Source organism: Rhamphochromis longiceps, linkage group LG9 (genome assembly GCF_057381845.1).
Source record: "Rhamphochromis longiceps isolate RC_006_pf linkage group LG9, R_longiceps_female_GT1.1, whole genome shotgun sequence".
NCBI lineage: Eukaryota > Metazoa > Chordata > Actinopteri > Cichliformes > Cichlidae > Rhamphochromis > Rhamphochromis longiceps.
In genome coordinates, this window is record NC_140565.1 from 31,531,204 (window position 1) to 31,542,755 (window position 11,552).

Here is an 11,552-nt window from a genome sequence, read left to right on the forward strand (position 1 = left end):
AATCACAAATGTAACAATCCAATCAGAGAACAGATGGGTTTGGCTGTCGAGGGGCGCTTTTTTTGAACTGCAGGTCTTTGAAGGGAATAAATGCCCTTTTACATGCCAACCCAGCGTTTTCCTTCATCACCACGAAGGAAAACAGTCTGTGGTCGTCTGAGTTTGGTGATTTTTGTGTCACAGGTCTACGTGTTTAATACAGGGACTTCCACAGCCTTTTCAACAGCGCTGCGGACGCAGGGGGGGGGCAGTGTTTTGGAAATGACAGTCTTCATTACAAAGCTTTCTTCGTTATGAATTAGCATACATGTTTTTATTGAACATTTGAAGAACTAGCAAGAAAACCCCAGAAACTCTTGTAGGGGACAAAAAGTCAGAGATAGAAACAACAAGGAGCAGGTGCATCTAGTACAGGTAGAGCTGCTGCAAAAACCCACAGAGCCCAGCAAGGACCTGCAGTTCAAAAAAGTGCCCCTCCGACAGCCAAACCCATGTGTTCTCTGATTGAATTGTTTAATTTGTGATTGACATGACATTGACCAATCAGCTTAAAGGAAGAAAAATAGGGTCAAAATTCGTACTTGTAACTTGGAGGGTTTTATTGGCTAAGTCCACACACAAATCTTTTTTTATGCACACACAAATTTTTTTTACACATACAAATCTTTTTTACGCACGCACAAATCTTTTTTACGCACGCACAAATCTTTTTTACACACGCACAAATTTTTTTTACACATACAAATCCTGATTTACAAGTACAAAATATTTATGACCACATTTTGAGCCCATAGATTTCAAACTCCAGGCTGTCAGTCACGCAGTAGAGGTTGGGAACAGAGCAGCTGTGAAATCTGTCTATGTTATTATGCTCAGTGTCTTTTAGTTTACATTTTGCCTGCACAATTGTGAGCTCTTTGTTATGCACAAAAACAACATAGTTTTCTTTTATTTATGGAGCATGATTATTTAATAAATGCTCATAATTTATTTTTGAGTAGTTTTTTTCATGTACATCTATGCCGTATGTTAATTAAAGTGCCTGTGTGACATCTGGGACACAGCTTTGACTAAGAACTCTCTTTTTGTTCTTACTTTATGGCTTTAAAAAAATATCGAGATATGAATTTTGGGTCATATCGCCCAGCCCTACCTGAGATGACCGTTTTAGAGACATCCTCCCACTAAGACACAGGTGTCAAACTCCAGGCCTCAAAGTCCTGCAGGTTTTAGATGTGTCCTTGAACCATCACAGCTGATTTAAATTACCTCCTCAACATGTCTTGAAGTTCTCCAGAGGCCTGATAATGAACTAATCATTTGATTCAAGTGTGTTGACCCAGGGTGAGATCTAAAACCTGCAGGACACCGGCCCTCAAGGCCTGGAGTTCTCCACACCTGCTTCAAGACATCATACAAATAACTGTATATATGAAATAAAAGAAATAATACTTTTTAATATACTGATTGAAGAGGGCTGGAAATGATTAGACAAATTAAACTCTGATTAACTAATTATTTACCTTTTTATTCAAACCTCCTAAATGTAAGAGCTTGCAGCTTCTGTGGGCATAAATGCCAAATCATGATCTTTGCACAGCAAGTTTTTAATACAACTCAATAAAACCTTGTGTTTCTAGTTTTTTCAAAGTTGGGGATAATAGTGGAATATCACTCAGTGCATTCACACACAGTAGTTTGTCCAGTAGACGGTGCAGGGAAGGCTGAACTCACAATCAGTGATACCATGACACCATTATTCACATTTAAAATCCAGTACTGGGTCTGGATGTAATTTTAAAGTATTAAAATCCAGCCATGGACTTCACAGTCTTCACTATGCACTCACTCTCCAGACTAAATAAAAAAACTCTTGGGCAAATTAAGTGATACTAAAAGTAGTACCACTGAGAATTAGTTGAGTCCAGCAGCTTAAAGTCATGCCAAGTTGGGAGTTTAGATGAGTGATTTAGGCGATGATGTAACTTTCTTCTTAACACAAACAAAACAGACAAGCAGCAATGAAACTCAGCATGAATTACTTGGTAACTTAAGTACAAAACTGTCCTAAAAGAAAGCTATACTATACAATAGCTTTTGCTGCTGACACGTTTCAGTCAGTACTGGATGACAGAACAAGTCCGGAGAACAATAGCCACGTGGTTTCCGGTTAAAAATGGGAAGCAGACCAGTGACAGCTCGATGAGTGGTGCGTTGGAGTGTTATCAGAATAGAGGGGCTGTCAGTCATTTGTCATGCAGCGTGTTTGAAATGACGTCTGTCTCCATCACATGCCCGCTGAGTCTCACAGCAAGCAAAACTAGACTGTGGGCCTCAGTTCTGTGGGCGTGTTGCGCAATTTGACTGCTCAATGAAGACGACTCAGATCAGAAGCGTTCAGATTGACTGAAAATCAATGTCAGGATTGTGCTGATGATCAGACATCAGGACTCCTTAAACAACACTGTGAAACCATCACGTAGTCACAACACATTAAAGCTGCTTGCTGCTAATTTGTTTTGACGTCTAGAGTAAAGGTGAGGTACAGGATTCACATGGACGTGATTCAAGCTTAATTCCCATTTCACTTTGAATAGGCTGATAGAGTAGATGGTATAAAATGGAGAAAGTCCAATTGCAAAGCGTCAAGTTGAAGCTTAATTTAAATGTCTGTGCTGAAGCTACGTAAAGCCTGTGAAGTAGTCTATGCAAGTGGCCAGCGCTCCTGTGCAATTTAATTACCAAAACTGTAGTCGGCAATAGTTTATATTTAGTTTATCTCCTTGACTTGATTTATTCTCTTTCCAGTCGATTTGAAAAATGATGCCAGAAACAGAAAATGCCTTGGAGAAAAAGACGGTATTGAACAGGCCAATCACGGCCAGTAACGTTTGGGGATGTGCACATCAAGTCATGACAGTTACAGCGTACGTAAGAACTTTTGCCATCTCCATCAGACTGTGAAACTGCATGCTTATTGGTCAAGAATCTGTGATTGTCAAGTTAACCAATGGGTATACCCACAATCATCCTCCTTTCTGAATCAAAGGAGGATGATAGTGGAGGATAATTCTCATATGAAGAGATCAGGGAAGTGTTATTGACTGTCACAGAGAAAGTTTTCCCAGAGACGACTGCATTCTGAAAATATCCTGAGAGAGCAGGTCGTTGCTTGTGCGGCTAAAAATGAAGGATAAGTTAATTAGCCTCCTGTATATGAACAATATCAGTAACAAGTACCTAACTTGCCTGAAACTATGTGCCAATCAAACCTTTGTCACCCTGCCTTGTGAGTAGGGATGGGTATCGTTCAGGTTTTATCCGATACCGGTGCCAAACCGGTACTTTTGAAACGGTGCCTGTGCTTAAACGGTGCTCGAACCGGTGCTTAAAGAATGGAGAACACAAACTTTGTCCAAAAACTTCTATCATAACAGTTTTGTATAACATGTTGCCTTTACTTAGACCAGACAAAGATAAAGGACTGTAGCATGCCTCATGTTCTCCTCCACCTATAAGATCCCCAATAATCAATACGCACAGTGAAGTCAGACTGTTGTAGGGCAGAGAGGGTCAGATAGCCAATTAGAGAAGAGATCAATCAGAAACAATTTGAAAAGCTAGAAATCATCAAGCAAAGCTTCGAGACAAACGTCAACCCAGCTGAGGCGGGTTTCATGCTGTCATACATGAGACTTATAATAATCCCGTCCATGTCAGAGAGTCAAGCTGCCCTTTTCTACCAGGCTTCATACTACATCAGATGATATCAAGATGTTTTACCCTGCAGACTGCAGTCACAAGAAGACTGTCATTTTCACCTGCCCTTATTTATATCTGGCTGCAACAAGGCAGCAACTACAAGACTCATCATTACAGAACTGAGCAATGACACAGCTAGAAAGGAGGGCCTGGGGCGGGGGTGGGTTGCAAAGCAGCTTATAGTGGCAGAGGCAAATATAGGGTGGCTGAAACACCACTAATAAGAGATTTACCAACTGGATGTGTAGAAGGGTAAAACCTGAACTGCAACTCAACTTGAATACATTAAATGCCTGAAGACATTTTCTCATCATTTACTATTTAGGCTCTAACGTGTAAAACAAACCCAACAACTTTTAAATATTACCAAAGATATGTCAGCAGGACTTTGCATATACACAGATATAACAAAATTTATCTTTAGGAAAGAACAGCTTATGTCTACTAAGATTTACAACTTTTAAAAGAATTTTTAATGAAATTTCAAGTCCAACTTTACAGTCACATCATACCAAAGCAAAGAGGAGTTTCACAACTGCGGTTTTTTGGGGGGTCAAAATTTAAATACTTATCTGACGCAAATGTGGACTCACCAGTATAGATGAAATTTGCTTTGTCATTACTTAGAGCTCAAGACACCAGTGGGGGTGTGTGTGTGTGTGTGTGTGTGTGTGTGTGTGTGTGTGTGTGTGTGTGTGTGTGTGTGTGTGTGTGTGTGTGTGTGTGTGTGTGTGTGTGTGGTTTAATTATTAAAACAAATGAATCTTGTTCAGCATCTGCAACAAGCTGATATATAATTACAGGTTATGAATACAGATTAATACTTCTGCATTTTCTGAGCTTAGGAGCACAACAAGCCCATTTTCACTAAATTCACACATCTCCATGTCAGTGCACTTTTCACTATCGAGCAGTGCATCTGCTTTGAGCATTCTGGCAACAAAACTCTGCCAGGTTCTGCCACCCTAATTTACATGAAATATAATAATAATACAAGAGGATTTTATTAAACGATCAAGAAAAAAAACTAGACTTTAATAATTATTTGGAGATATCCAATTGTAAATGTCAGAAAAAGATGAATAGGATGTAGTGAAATGAGCCTAGTGTAAATAACTTACACAAATAACAGCAGAGCAGTTTTCCCTTATGAATTGCAATAATACCAAAAACCAGTACATTTATATTCTTAAAGGGATTTTTGTCAAAGTTAGCAAAGCAACATTTAAGTCAAGTGTGTTGCTTTTAAACAATAAAGAATCATTTCCAATCGTGTCCTCACAGTGAGGAATACAGATCAGTAATTTATCACTGCTGCTGGATCCATAATCAGGATTGGCAGATATCCAAGTTGGACTTGTGCTCCTCTAACTGTGACACCCAAAGCAACCTACTACACATGTTTCTTGGGCTTTTTTGAACAACATTACTTCTGGCCTCAAAAGCTACATAATCTAGTGCTTTGAAATTTCAAACAACAACTATATGCTGAGTGACATGTTGGTGTGGTCACTGGCACTGTTGCTTCACAGCAAGAGTGTCTCAGGTTCAAACCCACCAGCTGGCTGGGGCCTTCCTGTGTGGAGCTTGCATCTTGTCCCTGTTCCTGCGTGGGTTCTCTCTGGCTTCCTCCCACAATCCAAACACATACACTACCTATACACTAGGTTAGCTGTTGATTTTAAATTGTATGTAGGTGCGAATGTGGTTGTCTGTCTATATATGTCAGTTCTGTGACAGACCCTGGACTCTGGATGGAACTATAAACACCTAAATCTATGGAGTACAATAAGAAGAACTTTGCATCCCATCCTGATTGGAAACTCTCCTCCACAGCAGTGCTTCATTCATCAAGCCTGATCAACTTAATCACACATAATAGTGTAAATACTCATTAATTATTCATCAACATCCCTGGGAAAGAGGCCGCGTGAGGCACTGCAGATACAAAAAAACAACAAGGCTACACTGACCTGAAATGTACGGCTTCAGGCCACAGATGCACGCTGTTGTTGTTGTTGTTGTGTTCATGCACACACAGAATCTAGGCCTGCATTGTTAATGAGAAAAAAAACTGCAATATGGCATTTTACAAAACCCCCAAATCTGCAAGAATTTAGAAGTGAAACGCAACAATCACCCTCACCAGCTCCTGATAAATATTCAATACAAAAAAGAAAAGAAAAAAATGAACAAAAGCTTTGATACCATGTGAAATATTTAGCAAGAGGAAGAAAATGTGCTGCTGCTGGGTTCACACCTGAGCAGCTCTCTGGTGATTAAACATGAACGAGTGTGTGGACATCCCCTCATTTTGTTTCTCCAGGTCAAAGCGTTTTACTTTTAACACCTGAGACTGGACCCACAGCTCACAGCGTGATCTCAAGACGTCCTTAAACACACCAGAAACATTCACAGCTTCATTCTACAGCACTTTAACAGTTAGTTCAGGGACTGCAGGAGAGCTGGACTTTGAGAGCTCTGCGGTTAACGCGGCCGTCCTTTGACGCTCCTATCATCCACCGACAGCTCGCTGCATCCCATCTGCAAGTCACTCTGCATAAGAGCGAACGCTAAACGCTTGAGAATGGCTCCTTAATGCCTAGAGGTCACAGCAATACAGCAGAGATGATGCGATTTAGGCGACAGTAAGTGAGGGAGTGAGGGAGAGGCTTATCTACCAGAGCTCAGCTGATTGCTGCGTTTATCTAATAAACAGGTGGAGCGCCGCACCGTCTCCTCAAAGACGAAGACTGAAGTTTCATCCTGCAGCTATACTCACTAAATGCAGCAGGAAATTGTAGCCTGACTTTCATTGCTGCACAATAACTGTAAAGGCACGGCGTCCTCAAACACCTTTATTAGGAGGCAGAATACCTGCTTTACCTCTCTGCCACAAATCAGACAAATATCATCTGCGGCATGTTTTAGCTTCTTAAAGGAGAACAATTCTGCTCATTTCCAGCATCACATTTTATTCTTAGAGTAGTTTGCGTTATTCACAAGTCTAAATAATCCTTAAGTATCTTATACCAGGCTGTGACGCAGCCCCTCAGCTCATCCACTGTCCTCCTCTCAAAGCAACTTTCACCTGATTGGCTGCCAAGTGTAAATGGAGGCTGGGTGGCACTTATGTGCCTGAGATGACCATTCTAGGTACAACGCACTCTATGACATCATACAGAGCCAAGACAAAATTTTTTTAAAAAACTCAGTACTTACCTAAGAAACTAAGAATAGACTAGTAATGCTCTTTAGTGTCCCTCGTTGGGGTAATTCAATATGAAGCATAATAGGACCCCTTTAAGTTTTTTATGTAGTGACTGTACAAGAGATGAAATGGAGTTCTTTAAATCAGCCTTTCAAACATCAGTTAACAACAACTGAGGCTGGCGATCAATAAAGGCGATCGATACTTTCAGGGGTTTTTTTTGCAAACTAATTAATCCCTTATTCACAAACAACACATAATCCACTCATCTATTTTTCTGAACCTCCTTATCTGAGTCACAGGTGCGCCAGTCAAAACATACGTGTTTAGACCTCCCTCTCCGCACTCACTCCTCCACTTGATGGACCGTTTTTGTTCGCTATGTTGATTGATCTTTGTGCGCAAACAGTGACGCTGCCACAGCTCTGAAACATACTAGTGCTGAAGGCGCGAACGCTCCCTGCAGCATTCTCCTGAAACACAGGAGTCGCCCCTCATATAAAACCTCCACATCTCGTATGTGGGGGAGAAGTCAGAACCGGAAGCAAAGAAAGTTTCATCTTTTCAAACTGTAGCAACAACGCGAGGATACAAAAACTGCTGAAACAACACCGAAGAGTAGCTTGTGCCAGCGGATGTGATGTCACTTTCCGTGGATTAGTTATGTGCATTAATAGATCCTGAAGAAGCGATTAATCCCCAAAACGGTGCGGGCATCCACCCTTCTCTGGCTGGAGAACTGTGGCCTCAGATTTGGAGGTGCTAATTCTCATCCACACCACTTCACACACAGATGCCACCTAGCAGGACTACATCATCCCCAAATTCACTTGGTACATGCGACACTATTATCTGTTTCCGGGCCCAAATGCTCGATCAGTTCCCAAAAGCAAACAGTCACTGGCTCACCACCCAGAGGTAAAACAATCCAAATTCCTTTTACTCAAATGGAAAACAGCCCGGCTGCTTCACAAGGTTCAAACAATCAAAAACGTACAGCACCGCTGTAGGTAAAAGGTCGTAAACAGACACGAAAATCTACACACTGAGGATGTCTGGAGGATTAGTGAAGCACATGTAACAATGTGCGACCTGGTGAGTAGCTACAGAACTATGATTAGGATAATAAAAACACATTAGCCCGGGAAACTGTAGGACGAGGGTTTAACTGCACTCAGTAAAAGTTCACCTTGATGGTCCCTGAGACAAAATCAGCAAACTTCAAATAAGCCAAACTTTTTAATCTGCTGCTGTGTGGTCTGAGGTACTCACTATGACAAAGTCTTGGCCCTAAATTTAATGTCCACACCCGACACCAGTGGCCTTCAAAAGGCGTTTCATCCAAAGAGTGGGACTGTAGTATTAACCAGCTGGCTAACAACTTGTTTCAATCACTTCCTGTTTGAGAACATTCATTTCAGAACTCCAAGGTTACTGCCACGTTCCAGTTACTTTGGATGTCGGATTTAGTGATTTCCAGTAGGAAAGTCGGAAAAGCGTAGAAGACCAGGGCTTGTTTCACTTCTTAGCAAAGCAGAGCAACTCACGTACCACAAACAAAACAACATAATGCTTGTTGTTTGTTGTAGGCAGGCTATTATTTTAGACATAAGGTTTCAAGTTTCTCTACTTGGACTTTATCTGGACTGTTTCTTACTTTGAAACTAATTGGTTAGTGTGTTGCTTTTCTCACCCGTGCAGTTTATTAATGGGCCGTGGTTACGCTGACAGCTTAACGCTCCACCCTAGCTTCCAAATGTGGACATTTTTGGATCTAAAAAAACAACAAGGTAGTAATCAAGGCCTTCCAAAACCAGTGGGTGACGTCGCTGTGGCTATGTCCATTTTTTACACTTTTTATGCAAGTAACAAGAACACAAAGCATTGTTTCCTATTAGCTGATGTTAACAAATTGGAGTTTTTAAAATCTCTTTGAAGAGACGCCATCCATCTGAGCGGCCTCATCTGCTGCTCGCCGCGCTCCTGTTTTGTAATGACCACAGGAACACGATCCCTTAATGATCCAACGCACACACACACATATATACACACACTGTTCTCACCCCGTGTTTGGATCAGTACACGTGACAGGCCCACACTGACATGTCCGTCGCACAATCAGGAGGCCTGTCATCCTTCAACCTGCTGTGATCCACCACTAACTCCACCAATCCCTCCATCACACACACACACACACACACACACACCTGAATGTTTTCAGGCTGGCTGACGTTGGGCGTGACGTTTCCTCGTCGTCCTGCCGTTTCCATCATTAATAACATCTGCCAGCAGCAGGTTCTGCTCTGATAAACACTCTCGGCTGGATTAGGAGCTCCAGTCGGCCTGCAGCTGCCACACTTTCACCTCAGCATGTGTGTGTGTGCGTGCATGTGTGTCACTGCAGAGAGAAAATAAAGCCTTTTATGAATGATGAGGCTGATCAGAAAGAAACGGGACAGTCTGATGCATCGAGGTTTGACTGCTTTCAGGGGATTTCAAAGGCACGCGCCGATGTTTTTAGATTAAAGCCGCAGATTCTTGCTTGTCTGGACTAATTACTCGGCACTCGCCCCACAATTTACACTCAGTCTTCATCATCCTCGGAGAACACGTGAAAGCATTTTCAAACACATATACACCACAATCTCCATCACCTTCAACACATCAGATTTTGGCAGCATAACACACACGCACACCTGCACACAAGCAGTAAATTGTTGGCAAAAAAGGGTGGCTCACATCCAGCATGTATTCAGGATCTCTCCCTGTGCAATGTAGACCCTCTCAGGCCTGTATAAATAAAATATGCCCTCCACATTATATAAGGCAGAGATGCTCACTGGCACTGGGATAACAACTGGGTGGGATGTTGTGATTGGGATTCAGTGGCCCATACAGAGGAGAGTGTGCATGTGTGTGTGTGTGTGTGTGTGTGTGTGTGTGTGTGTGTGTGTGTGTGTGTGTGTGTGTGTGTGTGTGTGTGAAAAGAAGATGGTGGTGGTGGGAAGAATATTCCTCCTCATCCTCAGGCCCAAAAAAACAGAGAGAGCGAGGCAGGGATGCAAGCAGGAGTCTGCGATCACGGGCATCAAAAGCCAAGCTGCCCCCCTCTGTGCTGCGCTGTCACGCAGCGTTGCATCGCAATGCTATTATTAAACACACACACACACACACGTACACACACACACACACACACACACACACACACACACACACACACACACACACACACACACACACACAGGTAGGCTCGGCTGACTGTGTCAACATCTCAAGGTCAAACAATGGCTCGATTTTCGGACCCAAAACGGGCGAACAGGCCGTGTCGGGTGTGTGTGTATGTGTGTGTGTGTTTCCTCCGCAGCTGAGACAAAGAGCAGCGGGAGAATCCCGCAGCCTGCTCCCGCTCAGCCCTCATCCTCCCCCGGCCACACAGAGCTGCTCAGGCCGGTCCCCTGACTGACAAACATCTGGATGGGAGGAGCGGGAGGGGACGAGGAGGAGGTGGAGGACGGGGCCGCAGGAATGAACGGTTAGATTCCGTTAGTAGGTACGGGCTCCCGGTGTGGATGGTGATGGTGATGAGATAACGTGATAACGAGAGAAAAGAGGAAGAGGAGGAGGAAGAGAAGTAGGAGGGGGAGGAGAGGGGAGGCTTTTCTCCCTCGCACCCCTCGTGTTTTTTTGATCCATTTCTTACCCTCTGACAGCTCCAGCTCCAGCTCCGCCAGCCGAGCTCGGATCTCCAGCGGTATCGGCGACGCCTCGCGGTCCGCCATTCGGCTCGTACCGTATTAAGCACGTCCCCGGTTCGACTGTTACCTCCGCTGCCGCCGCTGCTGTATCTCCTCCTGCCTCCTCCTCCTTCTCCTCCGCTCGGAAAAGGAGAGCTTCTCCTGGCGGCCCCTCCTCGGCGGAGGCGCGTGAAGACTGCGAGAACAAAGAGGATAAATGTGGCTCTTGGTTTAACGGGGGCCCGCCATGACGCCCGCTCCTTGAATCGGTAAAGACCCCGGTTTCGGTCGGCTCTCTATGCTGTCGTTGCGGCGGTTGTGGCGGTGATGATGATGATGATGATGATGAGGCTCGCGCAGCCCCGGTCTCAGAGCAGTTTGCAGCTTCTTGCCGCTGGTGTCACGTGACTCTACGGAGGAAGGAGGGAAAAGGGAGGGAACTCCGCTCATCACCGGCAGGGGGCGCATCAACCAACCACACCTACAACGCCCAAATGAACCTGTATGGGAGCCCAAAAGTGGCACAATAAATACATAAATAAATAAACTCCTGGTTTAATTACACATAAATAAAAATTGTATGATTATTTAATCTATTACTATTTATAAGTTCAAATGTTTTTTTCTTTCACATTAGGAACATTAGGTAATTATTTCACTTGTATTCATTTTGAACCCTTTAAAATAAAAACTGCAATTTTTTTATTTGTAGATTTCTTGCAAAAAAACATAACATTCAAGCGTAACCTATATTTTCTTTCATTTAAATGGTTTAAAATTAGGATACACAAAAAAGCACTCAAGAAAAGTTTACTCTACCACCTAGAAATACTTTGTGCCTGTTC

General features: G+C 43.1%; 1 protein-coding gene across 3 annotated transcripts in view; it reads right to left on the reverse strand.

Moving 5' to 3' along the window:
- LOC146662579 (disco-interacting protein 2 homolog C-like) overlaps positions 1-11,163 on the reverse strand; it is an 80,498-nt gene extending 69,335 nt beyond the window's left edge. For 2 of the 3 annotated variants that reach the window (XM_085419283.1, XM_085419280.1), the window contains exon 1: positions 10,674-11,162. In XM_085419283.1, coding sequence (XP_085275409.1) covers positions 10,674-10,752 — 79 coding nt within the window. In that variant the 5' untranslated portion in view covers positions 10,753-11,162. Of the gene's footprint in view, positions 1-10,673 lie in introns of all 3 variants that reach the window. The other variant, XM_085419282.1, reaches the window with a different exon arrangement.
- Between the last annotated feature and the right edge of the window lie 389 nt (positions 11,164-11,552).